Raw genomic sequence first — 21178 nt, 5'->3', positions numbered from 1 at the left:
CAATGGTGGCCAGGAATGCCTTCTATTGTTTTCACATCTAATTTTACAACTATATTCCTGATAGTTCTGAGATCTTGCATCAATGAGCTATATCTTTGTAACCTGTAGGGTCCTTTATTTCAGTACGCTTTACGTATAACTGTTCTTGAATATTGTTTGGAAGCTTCGACTAGTGTAGAATGCTGCATCCAGCCCCCTAGCCAGTGTAGGGAGGCAGAAACACATTTAACCTCAGGGGTGCATTGTGAATTGGTCAGCTTAGTGCTGGCCAAGGACCCACTCCTGTTAGTGAGCCCACTTGACTTGATCAACGCTGAACCCTCAGTATTGGGGAGAGTGATATTGTCTAATTCACCATTGGAGGGCAGCTGGAAAGAGCCCAGTGCTGCTCTTTTCTTCCGTATCTACAGCAGGGGTGCTCAATCGGTGGATCGCGATCTACTGGTAGATCGCGAGGCAAAATGAGTAGATCGCGGAGTGCCGACCCCCCCCTTCAGGTGCCTCTGGGAGGAAACGCTGGGAGTAAGGCCCATTGTACTCAATGGGCCTTACTCCCAGGTAAGTGTGGCTAGGATTGCAGCCTCACATCCTAATCCTAGGGATGTCTACTCAGGAATAAGTCCTGTTATACTCAGTGGGGCTCAAGGTACACCAACATACATTGTACACATAAATGTTATATGTTATGATGGCGCGAACATTGTAAAAAAAAAACTCTGGTAGATCTCTGGGCCTTGCTGGGTTTCAAAGTAGCTCTCGAGCCAAAAAAGTGTGAGCACCCCTGATCTACAGCAACCCAGCATCCACACTGTTTAACCTGTATTGTGGCAATTGACTTAGCTAATGGTTTGCTTATAGGTCCAGTACAGTGATGGTTCTCATCTTTAACATCTTCTGTAACCTGGGTCTGTTGTTATACCTGGGTGGCCCCTCTCCTTGTATGAACTCACCCTCACATGCACAATAATTGAGAGCTTCTGACAGAACCTTTCCCTGTGTTCCCTCTTTGTTGGAAATGAGAACATTTACTTAGTGCCTTTCTGTCTCTAGCCTTGAAGTTATGGCTAGACTATGAAGTCTCCCAGAAGTAGTGTTTCTGTGTACTTATCTCTGGACATTTAGACAGAAATGAAAAGCTTAGGGCACAATCCAAACCTGCCTTGGAGCAGGCAGGCCGGTGGGCCTGCTCTGCATCCAAGGCAAGATTGAGGCTGAAAGCGGCTCAGCAAGGGCAAGGGGAATCGCTTTCCCTTACCCTGGGTAAAGCCGCAGCAGCCCCAATCAGGCTACTTGGATCTGCGCCACCTCAGGAGGTCGCGCAAATCTGAGCAGCCCGGGACTGCCCCAGGCTGCCCAGGAACAGGGTTAGGATCCAGCATAACCGCTGGATCCTGGCCTCACCACCCGCCCCCATGAATGCCTGCTGCCTGCCTTCCCCTGCCCCAAAACGCCTCCTCCCTGCCTCCTCCCCGTTATCCCCATGCCCCTCCCGACCACTGTGTTGGCTGAGCTTGTGTCAGCCTACCTGCCTCCCAGGGACTGCGTCAGCTTGGGGAGGCTGACGCATGCCCGTGTGCCGGCCTAACCCCACTTAGGTCGTTGCAAAAATGCTTTATGGCACTTTTGCAACAGTGTTGGGCCAGTGCAAGTGACATGTACCAGCCCAAGGGCTGATTTGGATCAGGCCCTTACTTGTTTTGCAGAGCTTTTGATAATTAGGGGCACATCACTTAAGGAAGTATTTCATACTGTCAGATTCAGAATTTTGTGCTGATAATTGCTTTAATGCTTTTGTTTAACATTTTTTATTTTAATGTAATGTGGATGTGGTTTTAATTTTTTTTTTAATTGTTGCTCTATGCCACATCGAGCACATGGAAAAGTAAGATAGAAATGCTTTAAATATAAGCCATGTGGCCTTCTGACTCATAAACATTTGGTGTCTAGGAATCTGCTTGGGGTTTTTGTGGCCTTCTGTAGGGCCAACACTTAAAACAAACAATGAAGCTGGTGCCTAGGAATTTGAAATATTGTTACCTAGTTTTGACCATGACATGCCATCACATTTTTCCTTCAGAACATTGATGGAATTATTTAAAAGTCTTGTTTAACCATGATAGAAAACATTCCAAAAAATATAAGGCTGCAGTGCTCAGCATAGTTTCATAGCAGAACCTTTTACTGAGCACATTGGGACTTACTATAGAAGTAAACATACATAGACTCACACAGCAAGTTGGACAGTTGGATATGAGAGGCCCCCCTTCCTATTTAAATGCTGTAATGGTGACTTATCTCCGACAGGCAGTATAAGGACTCAAGTCATATGGAAGAATATTTTTTGTTTGAAAATAAAATAGCAAAACAACGTTCTAGCATCAATGATCAGAAAGAACTGCAGACAATCTAGTTATAACAATGCATTCAGAGTTTCTTTGATGTCTCAAAATTGAAGTGTTATCTTGCCTTAGTTGACACCGAAAGAAACTTTTAGCTTATAATTATATCAACTTTGTTGTTACATAACTGTAGTTATTTTTGCCCCTGTTTTTCTTCCACACAATTATAGGGGGAGGCAAAAGCAATAACAAACTCTGAACTCCTTGATTTTTAGTAAGATTACTCCAGAGCAAGCAATTGGGCCGCAGTAATTAACCTGGTTATGTTTATACTTGTATTCTTAAAGATTTCAACCATAGATGGACAGCCCAATTCTAACCTGTAGGGCCTCATAGACACCACTGTATCTAGCACAGGTAAGGAGGAGGCTGGAGTTCTACTTGGGGTAAGGGGATATTTCCCCCCTTGTCAAGCCCCAGCCTGCTCAATGGAGCTACTTGGATCTGCACCAGCTGTTTAGCTGGCACAAGTTCAAGAAGCCTTATGTAGGGCTTCCAGGCCCAGGAGGGAGGTTAGAATATAGTGGAGACCTGCTCTACCGATCCTTCCCCTCTCCTAGGCATGTCCCACCCCTGTTCCGGCCTCCCTCTGCCCAGAATTGCCTCTACATGCCTCCCTTCCCTCCTCCCCCTCCCCCTGCACCTTTTGGCACAGCACTCACCTTTGCCAGCTACTGCAGGTTGGAATACATTGGCGGGATGGTGCAGGCCTTCTCGCTGGCGTGGCTTACACACGTTGTTGAAAAGCACTTTATGGAGCTTTTATGATCGCTAGCGCTGGCACAGCAACTACTACACCAGCTCTAGCACAAAACAGGACTGCACTGTTAAGTTTTCAATGGTTTAATCCAGGGCTTCTCAAACTAGGTCGTTGTGACGCCCTAGCCTAAAGGCCCTGGCCTCTGCCCCCTTAAGGGGCGGGGGAGGCAGCAATGTGATCCCCAGGATCATGTCGCTAAGGGGGGTGCAGGGGCTGGCATTTACTTACCAGTCCCTGCAGCAGCCTCCAGAGGGTGCGCGGCCCTCCTCAGGGCTCTTCAAAGCTTACAAAGTGTAAGCGGAGCGATCGCGCTCCACTTCCAGTTTTGTGGACGTGGAGCGCGATCGCTCTGCTTTCACTTTCTAAGCTTCAGGGAGTCCTGCGGACAGTCGCTCAGGGCTCCCCGCCTTCCTGGGAGGCTGCTGCAGGACTGGTAACTAAATGCCAGTCCCTGTGTCCTCCTTAGCTGATCTAAAAATACAGTTTAAAATTTGTTATTGTCATGTAGTTTACTTACTTTATCAGCAGCGGACCTCCCCAGTCCCACACCTGGGGCAAAGGTTAGTGATGACGCCCCCTCATGCAAAAATCTGCCCCCACTACTCACCTGAGGCTCATGGAGCCTCGCTGAGATTCCTCTTTGAAATTCCCCAACGCTATAAACTGTGCTCCCCAGAAACTGGAAGCATAGTTTCTGCCCCGGTTGGGAGCCTCAGAGAGGCTTCTGAGGGGTCCTAGTGGCTTCGGCCTGGGGCTTTTGGTAGGTCTGCAACTGCATTCTGTTTGCTAACTGACATCTGACTGTGGTACATGTATTGTTTATTCATTAAATACTTGAGTACTATTAGATGTAATGGGTCAGCTCCAGAATACATGGTTTGTTGATTTGGGCCTAATTTTTGATATGGCATTATCTATGCTTCCTAAATATACCATGTCAACAGTTTTGCTATAGTAACAGCCACAGCAGTTTGTCACAGTGTAACAATATTTGCCTGTACTCAGGTGTGGTCCTTTGAGAATGGAGAAGGGCAGTATGCTAAAGCAGTGGTTCCCAAACTTTTTCAACTGGCGGCTCCCTTGACCTTCTGGGCCACTGACTGTGGCTTCTCATTAGGGCTACAGTCCTATACATTGTATAAGGTTTTTCCACAAGGATTCTGTGGCTCCCCATGCTGGCTTCTCTGGCTCTCTGAGGCCATGGCTCACAGTTTGGGAACCACAGGACCAAGATCTCAATTACAATTTTAAATCTGCACTTCTTCTTCCTAATAGTTAAGGGGGTGGTCTTGACAATTAGGCCATAATATCACGAATGTCGGTACAGTGATTCATTCACACATGCGTATTTGTAAGCAAGTCCCACCGAATTCAATCGAACGTGCTCTGCACAGGATATACCTTCTGCACAGGACTGCAATTTAGGAAAAGGGCTGTTTATATTTATTTATTTTATTTAAATGTTTCCTATCCCACCTTACCCTCAAATAAATGGAGCACTCAAGGCAGCGGAGGGGGCAGCAGCAGTGGCAGGTGGTGTCCAGGTCACTCTGCTACTAGTACTGTCCCACATGGTATCTGATCACAGATTGTTTGAATGAGAAACATGAAGAGCAGAGTAGCAGCCCCACATTTCTGAGAGTAACTATATTCTACAGTTCTTTGGCAAACTTGAAATATGTGTAATATGTTTTACTAAAACTTCATTGAACATTTTCCAGTAAATTTTATGTACTTCATTTCCCATTATGCCAATTATGAAGACACTGTGTCACGGAATAAAATTAATTACCTGTAATTCTTGTTCTCAGAAGACAGCAGCATGAGCCTGAGAGTCAGGGTCTATTGTGCAAGGGTAGAGATGTGTTGTGACATTTAGCTCATATTTCTCCAGAGGTTTTGCCTTTCTAATCATCCTGCTCCTCCCGCCCAGTTCTTCTGCTGAAAAAATTCATTGTTGCCTCACGATTCATAATCATGGACAGAGCTATGATATAAAAGCTCTGTTAATGCCTGATCCAACCTTCTTTGCATGACTAGTACAAGTAAATCTAAGAGCAGAAGGACTGGTTCCTTATTTTGGCCGTATTGAATGTACTGCTCTGAAGAATGAACAGGAGAAGGAGGGAGATAAAACAAGAACCTAATTCTATACCAACATGGTGACAATCATGGATATGTGACACACTTGAAACTGTGGTAAACTAGGACACTGTAGGGCTTTTCACATGTTAAACTCCACCCAGGTTCATTTGTGTATTCAGATTGCTAGAAGTGCACTGATACAGTTATTCACAAATTCCATGCAATGCAGGCACAATTTAGAACGGATTGTTGATCTGAAAATAACCTCAGGTACAGTCATTCACATGCAAGGGTGTGCCCAGGAATTCTGTGCCAGAGTACTACATGGTGTTGTATGCTAACATTTAGAAGAACACTGTTCCTATCAATGGAAGCATTTCCTGGAACAATGATGCAGTTCTCCGTGTCTCTGTGAAAATGCAGAGCCTAGTCCTACATAGCCCAAAACTGCAGGTGTTGGTTCAAGGAGACCCATTGTAGAGCAGGAGGCTTACAGATTTAAATCCCCTTTCCCTTCTGAAGCCTCCCAACCGCCCCCCCCCTGCCCAAATACAGCACACTCCTTTTTGGTGTGGTTGCAACAGCCAAAAATCTCTTCCCCCCTCTCTCTGGGGGTGATTGGGAGTCTCCTTGGGATAAGTGAACGTTTGTTTGCTTATCCCAGGGAAATCCTCCACCACCACCTTGGATGTCCTCAGATCTAAGCCTGCTGGCTTGCAGGCCTAAGTCCAATGGTGGTGGTAAGGGAGATGGATGGGGTTAGGATATCGGCACACATGAGCAGTGCTGATACCGCCCTTGGTCTGCCTCTCTGGAACAGAACTCTGTTCCACTGTCGTAATCCCCTGCAAGATAGGACTGGACCATGTGTGGCAGAGTACTTTATGTTTGCCTAAAAGATTCTGATAAGCTGTAGTCTATACCCACTGCAGCTATAATTGGAATGCAATTTGAACTCACCATAGTACCAATAGTTGTTTATGTATGTCCAAGATTCCCATCTGAAGGGAATATGTCTATTGTTTAATTAACATTCTGAGACACCTCATGTTTTTTTATAAAGTGCCAAGTTGCTTTATGCAGGAAACTTAGTCTTAACAGGTATAGATGGAGTTAAGCTCTACAGGTCATTGTGGAAAACTTTTTCTTTAACTTTCAGAGCAGAAGTATCTATTTTGGCATGCAAAATGTGGATTTTAAAGTACTTACAAGGTTGGTTCATATGATACTTGTTCAGCTGACCCCTCTTTGTGTGATTAAAGGCATCACTGTGCATGTGCTGCCTTTTCTTATTGTGCCAGACTCCACCATGTAATTGCATGGGGAGTTAATTTGAACCCCACTCCATGTGCAATTTAAATAGTAGTTAAAACTAGTATTTAAATAGCACATGGAGAGGGAAGTTAACATACAGTCAGGTGGCAGAGCGCTGGCTCAACAGGAGGGTGCAGGATGTGCGCTTTTGCAGTTTTAATTGTGTAAAGAGGGCACAGTCAAGCAAGTATCATCCAAATCAGTCCCCAGTCTTGGTCTGCTTCATGAAGAAAAATATAGGGGTTTCAGCTCCTGATAGCTAATATGGGGAAGTGTTTAGAATCCAAGTGGAGGTAATGTTGATTTTTCCCCCCCAAAAGGACATCTTCTTTCCAGCCAATAGCATAATGCATCCAACATTATCCCATAATACTAGAGGTAGTTGGAACACTATAACTGACGGAATGTGAATAAATCCAGTTTTGTGAGATCCACTTCACGAAACAGAATAAGTCCATACTTTCTCTTAATGAATGTGTGACTTAAAAAGATTTACAGAGAGAACTAAAAGAATGGTGCTATACTTAATTTTCCTCAAGTGTATTTATCGTCTTATAATATGCAGTTTTTAATTTGATTGGACTGTTGGTTTTATGAAATACATCATTTATTTATTGGTTTGCTTGAGTGCTTTTCAGTTAGCCTTGAAATATTTATATGCTAGTTAAAAGAGAAGACTTTTGCTAGCTGTTTTAAAAGCTGCACACAGTTCAGTCTTTTTAGTTCAGCTAGATACTCATATTCATTGAAAGAACTACTCATCACTAAGCAACATGGAAGATAAGCTGCCATCTATGCCAGGGAAGAGAAAACAGTATCTGGAAAACAGGAAAAAAAAATAACTGTATTATGCAAAGTATATTTTATTCTTAACAGGGTTATTTAATTCTACACAGAGTTCTGTATTTGCAAGTACGTTGGCAAACAAAAATGTAAGAAACACTTGTTGCTTTTCATTGGGAGAACAGTATATTTATTAATACTTTTTATTCTCTCTCATGAACCTTCGGGGTTGCAGTCTAATTATTGCTGATCCTCACTAATGACTCTTTCAGGGATTATCTCTTACAATGTCAGCCATCTGCTGTGGTTTAGAGTAATGAACTAACTGGGCACAATTAAGGTTTGGTCTTAAGTTAAAAACAAAATTCTTATGTCTCTCGAAACACAATGGTAGACATTATGAATAAAATCTCAGCATTGTGTCAGGGTTTTATTTGCCGCGATCAGCATTTTGTGAAAGGTAGACTATAAATCTTTTAAATAAATGCATTGTGGTAGAGTTTACATTTTACCATTCAATTATAAAAGGAACATAATTATTTGATGTTGATATTTTATTGAATGTTTTTGAAATCTACAATAATTGTCAGTGTTACTGTTTCCTGTGGGCTGTGAACTGTGAGCTATTATTTCCTAGTACTTGCCCCATTTGCCCCTGCACCCAAGTGAAATAAAAAGAAAATTAAATAATTTTGGGCCCAATCCTATCCAGTTTTCCAGAGCTGAGCCAGCTGCAATACATCCCCAAGATAAGGGAACAAATGACCTCTATGACTGCACCCTACCACAGGATACAGCACATACCCCCTTGGCATGGCTGCATCAGTGCTGGAAAATGGGTAGAACTGGGCCCTTTCTCTTGTTCCATTTATAATATATTAAAATATTATATAAAATATTATATATTAAAACATTATTATTAATGTTTAAAATAATAATTTTCTTATAATATTTTATGTTATTTCAGTTTTTTATAGGCTATTATGCATTGCAGATGGTCTTGAGTTAAAACCTTGCAAGTGATTTTGATCATCTAGGTTGCAGCATTTTTTATAGTTAAGATGAGGCAAACAGGTCAAAGTGTTCAAGAGAATTAAATACAGTATTCATAAAATAAGCAAGTACAATGTTTCTTTTACTACCTAGACTCCCAACTTATCTATATAGCTGGGTGGTAGCGTAGAGATGCACAATACTGTGTTGAATGAAGGCGATAAATTGAAACATAACCCAGACATGCAGAAGTACTCATGCAGCCCAATCTTCCCCCACTATAGCATGCAGCTATGCCAAAACAGGCTGCATTGGATGCTATGGTGGGGGGCAATTAGGAGGCTTGGGACAGGTAAGGGAAAATATTTTTACTTGCCCTTTAATTGTAAATGGGTCTTCCTGGACCTGCGCCAGCTCTTTATCTGGTGCAAGTCCAAGGGGATGAAGGGTGTGTTTCAGGAGACTCTGGAGGAGGCACTATCTGGTGCAAGTTGCTTGTACACCTCTCATGTTTCTGATATGCCCCTTCCCTCTTCCCATCCATCCTGTTTTGCTGACCCCCACCCCACCACACCCTGCCAACTGTTGGTGAACTGGCTGCCGCCGCATATAAAATCCTCCTCACAGTCTAAGGTGGTGGCCCAGAAGCACACGGCTACATGCACTTCCGTAACAGTGGTGCTGTATGAAACACTAGTTCTGTAGTCAGAGCTGGAACTGGGCTGATGGTCAGTAGGCTTCACAACCTGGGAGCATTCCTGGGCTCAACTTTGCTTTTGGGCCCAATGCTATCCAACTTTACAGCACAGATGCAGCCGCAATGTAGCCCTGAAGTAAGGGAACAAATGTGCCCTTACCTTGAGGAAGCCTCTGTGGCTGTCCCCACTGCAGAATTCATCACATAACCCATTGGCATAGCTGCATTGGCGCTGGAAAATTGAATAGGATTGGGCTCTTTATATGCTCAGGTACAGGCTGTGGCCCGGAATGCATTTGCCCAAGTAATTAATGTGCTAGCTACATCTGTTTCCAGAGAAGTAAGACTTGCCAAATTGCTTTATATAGAGAGTAAGAATTGCATTAAGGGTTAAAAATTTTGACTTTTTGAAAAAAAAAATGCTCTGTTTTTAGTAATGTTCCTTGCAGAGGTAGGTGTGTGTGTGTGTTCTCAGTATTTGTCTGAAGGTTAATTTCACTCTGTTCGTTGCCATCTGTACTTCACTTCTGTCCATCACACAGTTTGTGTCAAAAGTCAGTAGACAGATTGCACAATTTTTGTAGGGTTTTTTAAAAAAGGCTAAATACTTAGCAATGTACCAAGATGGAATAGAAAACATAGCATAACAATTTCTGTAACGTTGTGTTGGTAGAAGAATAAGATTTTTTAAAAATTAAACAGAAGGAAGGTGCTAATATATTCAACAGAGCTGTAGGCCTAACTTTCTAGATAACTGTAAATAGATCCATCCATGGGGTGTTCATGTGCTTTCTGCAGACGTGTCTTTATAAGACACTTTCAAACATTAAGCTGTGCTTTTTCTCTAGCATATTTGTGTTATAAGGGCATTTTACAACAGAGGAGAAAAAAACAATTTTAACAGAAAATGTATGATCTAAAAGTGTGCAGAAATCCTTACAAGTCCTTGTATTTCAGAATAGTCCCCTGCCCCAACTGACATGTCAAACCTATTACTGTTTCTATCAGGGGTTTCCAAACTGTGCCCCAGGGCCCACATCTGGCCTGCCACAAGATTTTATCCACCCATAGCAACCATTTTTTTTGTCAGAACATTTGCTAACGTTTGACATTTTCACTCATTATATATCATTTCCCAGTTTAAGCATGGCATTGTTTCTTTGTAACTGTCACATTTCTCTTTTACTCTGAATCATTGCCTGCCAGATGCAAGGGAGGACACCAGGATGCAGGTCTCTTACTATCTTGTGTGCTCCCTGGAGCATTGGTGGGCCACTGTGAAATACAGGAAGCTGGACTAGATAGGCCTGTGGCGTGATCCGGCTGGGCTGTTCTTATGTTCATATCATGCCAATTAAAAAAAAAAATCCAAGTAAAACTTATTCATTTAAATTTCATACATTCATTTATAAAACTGAATATAAAACTGATAAAACTGATATTTATATCAGTTATAAAACTGATTTTTCTTGGCCCACAAAAATGTGTAAAATAGGCTCACTGTTTGTGTAAAATGGGCTATCATTGAAGAAGCCATTTTCAAATAGAACAAGCTACTGTGCTCCACCCGAACATATAGGTCCAAATAACCCGCTCTTCCCAAGGCCTGAATATGTAAGCTACTCCAATTGGATTGGGTCTTGTGTGTTTCCGTCTTTGGTTAGGAAATTTTTGCCTACACTACACCATACCGTACATCGTCATACTATTAGTATGTCATCATACATCACGGGGGCTCTTCATTCTATGCCGATCTTTGGGTTGTCATAGAATTGAGTAACCCCATTGCAGGGATACTTCCTTTACCCAGGGGAAGGGAATGAAAGGGGAAGGGGAGGCGGTGGTGGCTGCCTGGGGTGCTTTGGATGCAGCAGCAGTCATTTCCGCCACTGCTGCAGCCCCACACACCGGGCAGCTCAGGATTGGGCTGCCTGGCTGTAAATCAATCTTACTCACTGGAAATAAACACATTTTCACATAGGTTACATGAATATGAGGACATAATTCAAGAATTCTACAAAAGAAAATAAAAGCACCCACTGGTTACAGGGTGGAGAGAACCTCTGGGGCTTCCAGACAAAGGAGATTTTTCTCAAGTCCACATCTACAGCAACCAATTGTGTGTGCAGTGGGTATAAATTGTAAGTCTATACCTAGATAGCTGTATTGAAATAATAGATGACATTCCTATGCTATGCAAAATTAAGCAGTATCCCAATATTTTTCTCTGCAAATATTAATGTCTGATGTTTCTTATAGATATGGAGTCTGGAGAGCGGTTAACATCAACAGCAGCAGTCTCCTCTACTACAGCTACATCATCTCCTGCCTCTTCAACGTCTTCTGTTGTTTCTGCAGTTTCCAAAGGTGGCCTTTCCACTGGAGCTGCGTCACTTAGCTCCACAATCAACACCTGTGGTGAATATGCCTTATTAATTATATATTGTGGGTCACATAATGTGTGTGTATATGTTAGATCTGAATTAATGATAAAGGAGTTAGGAAACTGTTTTGAGAAGAAGAGTTATGCTGTAGCTAGTTGTGTAGCAAAATATGTGACATTTAATTTAATTTAACTACTTTAACCACTTTAACTACTTAATTTAATTTAACCACTAATTTAACCACTTGCGATGTGGTTAAAAAGTGCATTGTTTAGGATGCAAACTGGTGCCTTGCTAAAAAAAAAAGAAGATATGTTTAAATTAGAAGTTAGCAAAGTAGCTGGATGTATGGCAATGACGCCATCACATCATTGCTGAACTTCTGGGATGCTGAACTTCTGGAAGCAGCAGTACGCAGCTCAGCTTGGGAGGCTTTGCTTACCTCAGAATTAGCTGTGTGCTGGACAGGGAACAGCAGAGCCACCTGCCCAATACAGGGACTGTGTGAGCCTGGGCAGGTGGCTCTGCCGTTCTCTGTTGGATATGGGGCAAGTTAAGCAGAAGACAAAGGTCCCAATCCTATCCAACTTTTCAGCACTGCAGCAGTCGCAATGCAGCCCAGAGGTAAGGCAACAAATGTTCCCATATTTTAAGGAGGGCTCCAAGACTGCCTCCCCAACACAGAAAACAGTGCATGCCCCATAGGCGCAGCTGCACTGCCATTGGAAAATTGGATAGGATCAGGCCCAAAGCCTCCCAAGCCAAGCTCTGCAAAAACATGAATGTTGTCGAAAATAAAAATGTAGCTATCCTGATACACAAGAGCATTGCAATTTCCCATTTTTGCACTGCTACCATCGTACACAGAGGTAGACTTGTGCAGGAAAAATACATATAGGGAATGTTCATTTTAAGCTTGAAAATCCTAGCCAAGGAAGGTTCCCTATTGAAAATTATAGCAGTAGGACAGCAGATAACCATAAGCTCAAGGCACTTGAGACATCCAGGTGGTTCTGCTTGTAACAGTGTTTCAACCTGCTTTTAGTCTGCTGATCAAAAATGCATTTGGGTGGCATTTACTTAGCCCTGTGAGCTAAGTAAGCCATGTCTTGGGAAACATTTCTGCCTAATCCTGCTCCGTGCTGGAGGTCACAGATGAATTATAAAAAATTTAATTGTGGAAGATCATTTTATTTAAACTATCCATATTTATCTGGGAAAATACTTCTAGTCAACAATCTCAAATGCCTCGTAATTAAGGGTGCAATTCTATACACATTTTTCTGGGAGTAAGTGCCATTTCTGGGAATAAGCCCCTCAGTGGGGCTTCTGAATAGACATATCTAGGGTTGTGCCATAAGTGATCCTTGTATTTATCATTGTTATTAATTACACAGGCCAACACACATTTTGCTTCCTTAAACGTTTCACCAGTTCCTGGGTATATTTGGGGTGCCGATTCCAAAAACCGCATCCGTTTTGCCCTATCACGTCTGGTTTTGGTGACACGGCATAGCCTCTTTAGTGAATGGTTCAAGCAGATTCCTCATGAGGAAGCCTACACCATGGCTTCCTCATGAGGAAGCTGTCGGCCTAGTGCCGGAGCCAGCCCAGTGTGAGTTCGCACTGGGCTAGTGCTGGTGGAAAGCCAGTGCTCCGCTGCTTGGTGGTCGTGCAAACCACAGGGTGGCAGAGAGGTAGGTGGGGGGTGTAGGGGAAAGTGGGGCAGAGGCATTCCAGGATGGGGGTGGTGGGGAGAGGATGGGGAGGAGGTGTGATGGAGGAGAGAGTGAAGTGGAAGAGGAGGAGCTGTGGAACTGAGTTCGACCGGATCCTGAGCTCCGTGTCGGGTCACGTGGTTCAACAAGCAGCTCCAGAGCTGCTGCAGAATCAAGTAGCCCCATTTCAGAACTACTTTCCATACCCAGGGGAAGGGGATGCAAGGGGACAAGAAGCCACCAGCAGCTGCCTGGTTGCACTGAGGATGCCACAGCAGCCATTTTTGGCACCACGACAACCCCACACTCTGGGCAGCTCAGGATTGGGCTGCCAGTTGATTCATAACAGATTGTTCTTCATGTACAGGGAGGTGCTTCTCACATAACCTTAATCAGGATGAAACTTAATGTGATATGTGGTGGTCCATAGTTATGATCTCCATTAAAAAAAAAAATTAAATAGGTACTATTTTTGCAAACAGCAGGACTTCCAGAAGAGCTATTTCCCCTTTAGGTACTGCCTTATAGGTACAATAAGGCTTCATCAATATTTAATTGAGGTATATCTTGATGAAAGTGTCAACCCAATATGCAGCAGCTGTGAAGAAGGTTAATTTCATGCTTGGGATCATTAAAAAGGGATGGAGAATAAAACGGCCAGTATTATAATGCTGTTGTACAAAGTGATGGTAAGGCCACAACTGGAGTATTGTGTCCAGTTCTGGTCACCACATCTCAAAAAAAGATATATCGGAAATGGAAAAGGTTCAGAAGAGATTGACCAAAGTGATTACCGAGCTGGGGGACCTTCCTTATGAAGAACAGCTACAGCATTTGGGGCTCTTCAGTCTAGAAAAAAAGGCACCTGAGGCACATGATTGAGAAGTACAAAATTATGCAAGGGATGGATAGAATAGGTAGAGGAATATTCTTTTCTCTCACACACAACAACAGGGGACATCCACTAAAATTGCGTGTTGGGAGAGTTAGGACAGACAAAAGAAAATATTTCTTTACCCATTGTGTAATTAGTAATACAGGACTTTGTGATGGTGTCTGGCCTAGATCCCTTTAAAAGGGGATTGAACAGATTTCTGTAGGAAAAGACCATCACAGGTTACAAGCTATGATGGGTACGTGCAGCCTCCTGGTTTTAGAAGGAGTCTCCCACAAAATGCTAGATGCAAGGAGTGGCACCAGGAAGTAGGTCTCTTGTTGTCTTGTGTGCTCCCTGAGGCATCTGGTAGGCCACTGTGAGATACAGGAAGCTGGACTAGATGGGCTTTGGCCTGATCCAGCAGGGCTATTCTTATGTTAAATATACAGTTGGGCCCCCTTATCTGTGGGGGTTCTATTCTGGACACCCCCTCCAGCAAATAGAGAAAATCCGTGGAACTCACTTTCTGTCCAGCTTCCAGGGTCTGATCCGCCAATCCACTCAAACATGCACCAGTGATTAGCAGGTGCAAGAGTAGATCTGTTGCAGCAGCTGGGGCTTTCCCTGGAGCAAAGGAAAAGCCCCTCCCCCCGGAAACTTTGGGCACAATCCTATGCAAGTCTACTCAGAAGTAAGTACCATTATATTTAATAGGTCTTACTCCCAGGAAAGTGTGCATAGGATTGCAGCCTGAAGACTGAAGACTTCCAGACTGCAAAATTCCCCTGCCAAGCCATGCTGGTGCCACATGGGAATTTAGCACAGGGGAATTTAGTTAGGGTTGGGCTGACAATGTACCTTGCCCCAATAAGAAGTCAGTCTCTTCTTCTCAGGTGTGAATTCCTTTTGTTGCCATAATTATGGCTATGGTTTGCATCTGTACCAACCATAATGAGCTTAATGTTAACCAAAGTGTTTGCTATTATCAAGAATTTTAAGCATCTTCAATCTCTCTTCAAATCTGGCTAAAAGCACACTGCTTAGTGTTAACTATAGTTAAGGCCAGCAAGAAGCATTTGTTCCTAAAAGGGAAGTGTACAATTCTGCAGCGATGTTCCTGATAATTTAATCGTCATTAAGGGATGGGCTGCATTATGCCCAGTGGCATCACTAGGGTTTGCATCACTCAGTGTGGGAGGCTAGCATATCATCCCCATGATGGACCTGCTCCCATGCTGTGGGTGGGGCAACACCTTGGGTGATGGGTGTGGTGATGTACCATCGCCCCACCCCACTGGTTTTTTTGCTATATCTTTTGATAGAATACAGATATTTTAACGGGGTTTGTTTCATTGCATTCTGCATGAAATTATATATCAATCGATATATAACATGATGGCTTTCCTACAATGAGTTTAGCGACTTTGGTCAGTAGTGGTGTCACCCCCTAGGGTGTCACCTTACGAACACCTTATTGATTCCATGCTGTATCATAATAGCATCTCATTGGTGCTTTGGACAATCAGTCTCACTGGTCTGTTTTGAATTAAGGAAACATACCTTTTGGTTACATAAGACAGTTGCAGTTTGTTTCTTAGCCATAATGTTTGATAGAATGGAGATAACTCCTTTTCCCCCCACTGCATTCTGCTGTAATTTACACATCAAATGGTATATAATATGATGGTATTATTGCTACAAACCACAATTTTAGCAATTTTGGTCACTAGTGGTGTCACCCCCCCATGTGCGTCACCTGGTGCAGCACACACCCCCTCACCCTCTTAGCAATGCCACTGATTATGCCTGCCCTGGCCCAAGGAATTCTGTATGAATGTTTTGTGTGCCAGATAATGACCAGCCTGATTAGTTTTGCTAGTACCCTTTTTGAAATATGGACCAGAAGGAAAATCTGGAAGTTTCAAGCTTGGGTCATAAATCGTTGTGCTTTCTTATGTTCCTTACAAAATAAAAAAAAAATGTTGTAGCACATTTGGCAGAGCCTTTTACATTCCTTTGTCAAACTGAACCATGTTGCAGAGAATGTTCACAAATGTTATGTCTCTGAACAATAGCAAAATATTAATATTCCTTTGCTTTATTGCTGCAGTCTTGCAGCAGCAACACATGTGAAGTTTCCTTTCCCTCCGTGTGGTTCAATAAAATATAGCAAACATTACGTTTATAAGATATTCCAAAATCAAAATGGAATGTAATATAATATTCCTCTTTCTTTCAAATTCCAGCCTCATTGTTCACATGACCTTTGAGAAACCCATGATAACTTCTTGTCTTACTAGCCTCAATATTTGGAGTGCATACACACAAAATCTACTTAAATAATTGACCATTTATCTTTTACAGGATTAGCAATTATTGTTTCCAGTGATATGAAGTCAAAAACACCTTCTTCTCAGCTTGCAATTAGAGAGGTTCGGGTTTCCTCCAATTCAATACAATTATTTTCTTTGCAGTAATCAATAGTCTATTAAGCAGACTTGTAATAAACTCCAGTTACTTCTGCTGCACAAATCTCAAGACACAGATGGAGCTCAGATTGGGACCTTTGGTGTTGTGCCAGGGAGATTGCATTACAGATAATATGTTATTTGTGGTTATTCTGAAATCAGCTATAACTATATAAAGTGACTTTGGAAAAATACTCTTCCAAGTGCATGTAATTTGAGTACTATAATTATGTTACATATACATTGTCTACAGTGTTTTTAATAAATACAAGTTTGAATCACAAGGCAGTTACTCCGGAGGAGTCTTTGAGTATTCCCATGCAGTTTGATGGAACTTCCCTCAGGGTTGATTATAAGGTTATACTATTAGCAGTGATTACAGATGTTCCTGTGAATCCCTCCTGTGAATGTAACCTCCCAAGTGCTGAGACATGAGTCTCACCTGTGGTCAGAGCCATGTAGTGAAATGAATCTTAAAACCAGTCCCAGTCCCTATTAATGGCATAACATCTGAATCAGAACTACCCAGAATAAGTAATATGTGGATTCCAGTTTAGGTAAAGGCTCTAGAGCAGTGGTTCTCAACCTTTAGGAGCTCACGGACTACTAAGGCAAAAATTGAAATTGTCGTGGACTACATGCAATCTCCACGCCACCCCCCTACACACAAAAGTATATTTGCAATAATTAGAGAAGTTTTATTAGAAATTGGGAGAGTGCGCTCTCTGCAAGACACTGTAAGTGATTGAAGGCAATCTTTTTTTTTCTGAGCCTTCACGGATCACTTTTCAAGTTCTCGTGGACCACCTGTGGTCTGTGGACCACAGGTTGGGAACCAGTGATCTAGAGGTAAAGTTTGATTTTCACATTACCTGTACGTGTTTCACATAATATGCAAGAACCATGCAGTCTAATTTGCATATTTCTTATTGCATACTTTAAATTAAACTGATCCTCACCCTGATTCTAAACATGCTATTAGAAGTTTCAGATGTCACTGATCTGGTTTTCAGTTCTGGTTTGCAGGTCATGTACAAACTATGGCTTATCTCAAGCCAGGAAAAGATAAAGTGAATCTGTGCATGCAAGAGGAGGGAAGGAAAGGTATGAACAAGTCTAAGGATCATGCCAGACTTGTTCATGGAGTGCAAACCATGGTTCATTTATTAATGTCTGAAACATGTGCTCATGGATCAGAATATTGGAACCTCTGAATAGTGTTGGTTAGATAGCTTTTTAGAATTTGCACTAAGACCCTAAACACTTGTAGATTAAATTAAGATGTTTTAGAGTGAAGAGGCCTTACTTCTGGAATGTGTGCTGACTATCATGAGTGTCAAATCAAATACAAGATCCAGTTAAATTGGAATAGTTATATTAAGACAGTTCAATTTCAGTGACTTCCAGCCTCCAATTCTGCATTTTTCTGATTTATGGATTGTGGTTGGTGTGCCTTTTTCTTTCAGCATTTGTAAAAGTATAGTGAGAATTCATAATGTGCTTGGAGTTATTAAAATCAGAACACACATTTTAATCTTAATTATATTAGTATGCCTATTTTGGTATACATCTATTCACATTTTGGCAGTGTTTTTAAAATAAAACTCTATTTTTTCATTGTTTAAGAATGAAGCCTATGAATGTTGTACTAAATTACTATAAATGTCAATTAAAATAGGAGACCTTTATTTAGTTAACAGTCATTCTTGATGTTTCTCAATTTAACATAGGAGGTGCATTTGCCAGTACTGTGAATTTATGAGTCTAATATTGGGAGACATGTTGCAACAAGCTATAAAAGATTAGATTTTTTTTAATGTCGAAGGGAAAACAATATACCGTACATATTATTGTTATATTTACTGTAGATAATAAGAAATTATGGAAGTAAAGCTTTCACTTCCATCAACAAAAAAGTAGGCCAGTAAAAGATATTGCTTTCCTCCTTTTTGCAGTTGTGAGGTTTTCCGGAAACCCCTGAAAAGAAAATACCTTTATGCCTTAATATGAAGTTATGGGGAGGGTGAATCTAGCTGATCGGTTTTTGTTCACCAGTGTTTTATGTTTAAGGCATTAGTTAAGTATTTATCCCTTTTAGTTCTTTTGAAAAGGCTTATTATAGTGCAGCACAAAATTCATTAATATTAATAAAGGCATTTGCCTTTATCATTCCTTGTTACTAAGACACCAGCACTGTCGAAATGGATGCTGGCCTTTTGGGTAATACTTTGAATCATTTATCTATGTACTGGCTAGTAGAATTTCAAAAGCTTTGCTGAAAAATATTCAACCTATTATAATGTAAGTCAAGAGTCTTAAGCAATGTAGTTTTGTATTAAATTTCATTATGCAAAACATGCATGCAGAAAGCTGGCACCTTTAAACGAGAATGAAAACTAAAACCGAAAAATGAAAGGAAACACAAATATTCATCTCTAACCAGAATATTAATGTATCAGGAAACAAAAAGATAATGAGTCGGAGGAAAGGAGAGAATCAGTATAATTCACCGTGCTGTCACAAGCCTTGCTTTGAGGACAAACCAAAAACACATTCCTTTTGGAACAGATTTCTTATGTTTTCTTAAACATATATTTTAAAATTAATAGCTTTTGTTTCCAAGGCCCTTTGGAATCTTGCTAACATTGCCTAGATAACTATCTTCAAGAGCCAAATTTTAATGTTTTAATGTTATGCAGTGTTATTTTAATGAGACCTTGCAAGTGTCTTGAAATGATGCTCAGTATTCTGATTTTGCTCATCTTAAAATTTTTTTTGGAAAAAAAACTTTCAGTATTTGTACAATCACTTTTCCTGATGCATGCATCTCTTAATATATTTCAGGTGTGGACCTACACATTTGGGAGATGTAGGTCCTTACATTAAATAAGGTTGAAGTATCGGCATTATGAACTTACCCTGAATCATTTTTTAGTTAGAGCTGAATTAGCCTACAGCAGGTGATCGGCTGTGCTTACAAACGTTCTTGATAATAATAATTAAAACATATATCTGGAAGTCACTGTGACACTGTTGGTAACACTTGAGGTTTTTTCATACAAGCCAGTTTGTAGAACTTTGGAGAGAGATGAATGTTCTATTTTAAACTAGAAAAGGTGCAACAGCGTATGAAGACAAATGTCTCCTAATGCTGTGTTCAGGCACAATAGAACTGATAATGTATAAACAATTGCCCCTCACTTGAGTTTGCCTTCAATTAATTCCTATGGTGATTGTCTTCAGTTTGGGCCTTGAGTGATTTATCTGTCAGAGAAGCCACTGGTCATCATGGTACTGCAAACTCTCTGAAATGTGAATACTGTATATAGAGCCAAGGCAAGAGAACACTTCTCTGCATGGTGAGTGGCTCCAGATGAATGGCTTTCTGTGTGGACTCAGCCAACAGATTGAAAGTGGCCTCCACGTGGCTATCCATACCGGGGGTGGTGCATCTTGATGTGGCTCTGGTCTGCCACCCCTCCGCTTAAAAAACCCCATGCTCCTCGCACACTGCCTTGAAACCCAGTAGTGTGCACTTGCCAGTGAAACCAGCACTTTGGGTTTCAAGGCAGCACACAAGGAGTGCTCTAAGTTTGGGGATGATTTGTTTTGTGTCCGAATGAACATGAACCAAAACCTTCTTAGTTTGAGGAAGTAGAGGGAATAGGCAGCAATTGGAAGGAGGCAGCAGCAGATTGGGGTTGAAAGGAACCCTGAGTCTGCTGGTCTCTCAGATCCCTCACAATCCCTTGCTGATGCAGCCGCTTCTAGTTGCTGTACAGACGAGCCGGACCTGCCCGTATCAAGCTTTCATGTGTCTGCCTGATCCAGCTGACCTTGTGCTTTTCTTTGCCGTTCCTTCTTGTATACTTTCTGATGATTTTTGGAGTGTGGGAGCCACTGCAGCACTGCTCCTTCTTGTGCTGCTCAGTTAACATTCAGAACTCTCGGCCATGTGGGAGGAGCCATGCTCTGGTATCTCACAAGTGTGAGAAGAAGCTGCAGTGTGGACTTGTATGATCCAGGGCTCTTGATGTTACCTGAGTGACAGAAGAAGAAACCTCACTGCTGCTGCTCCCATGTTGAAAAACTGACACCAGAACGGCCACTGTTCGGATAGTCAGCTAGCTAGCATTTCACCAGGTGTGGTGCTACTTATTGTGCCTGTGAGTGCTGGTGGTTGTAATTTTCTTTGCAAGATTGTTCATTAATAAATTTTAAAAAAATGGAAACAATTACCACGTACAAGGCATTAGGTTGCTGGGAGAATGCAACGTCAGCGAAGCCTGGGGTCAGCCTTTTTGGGAAGAGTAGTTTCCTGTGGTGTAACCAGAGGTTATATTCCTACAGCAGTTTAAGAAACCTGTTTAAGCGGTTTAAGAAGACATAAAGGCAGTGTGAACCCTGAAAACTGCCAGTGAGCACATTTGCGCTGTGATAAGCTATAGTGTTCAGTGAACCTGGCACATTAGAAGTAAGAAAAAGAAATCAATTTCCTGTATTCCTAGTGTGCTGGAGACACAATACAGTAAGTAAGCAAGAATAGGTGACAGGCTTCAGATCTATGTTTGTCAGTGAAATGTCTCTTATTTCATTTATTTATTTATCATGCTTGTGTCGCCCTTCAGTTTAAAAACTCCTAGTGTGGTTCACATATTAAAATAATAAATATACTATAACAGCATGTCAGTTTTAAAAAT

At 41.8% G+C, this 21178-nt stretch overlaps 1 protein-coding gene across 11 annotated transcripts in view; it reads left to right on the top strand.

The window, feature by feature from the left end:
* The window catches only part of BAZ2B (bromodomain adjacent to zinc finger domain 2B), a 254532-nt gene that overhangs the window by 128975 nt on the left and 104379 nt on the right, over nucleotides 1-21178 (top strand). For all 11 annotated transcript variants that reach the window (XM_066612058.1, XM_066612056.1, XM_066612057.1 and 8 more), the window contains exon 3: nucleotides 11291-11449. In XM_066612058.1, coding sequence (XP_066468155.1) covers nucleotides 11293-11449 — 157 coding nt within the window. In that variant the 5' untranslated portion in view covers nucleotides 11291-11292. The remainder of the gene's footprint in view (nucleotides 1-11290; nucleotides 11450-21178) is intronic.

This window comes from Tiliqua scincoides, chromosome 1 (genome assembly GCF_035046505.1).
Source record: "Tiliqua scincoides isolate rTilSci1 chromosome 1, rTilSci1.hap2, whole genome shotgun sequence".
NCBI classification, from domain to species: Eukaryota; Metazoa; Chordata; class Lepidosauria; order Squamata; family Scincidae; genus Tiliqua; species Tiliqua scincoides.
The sequence above is the reverse complement of the archived record's forward strand: the minus strand, read 5'-3'. Positions and strand labels throughout refer to the sequence as shown.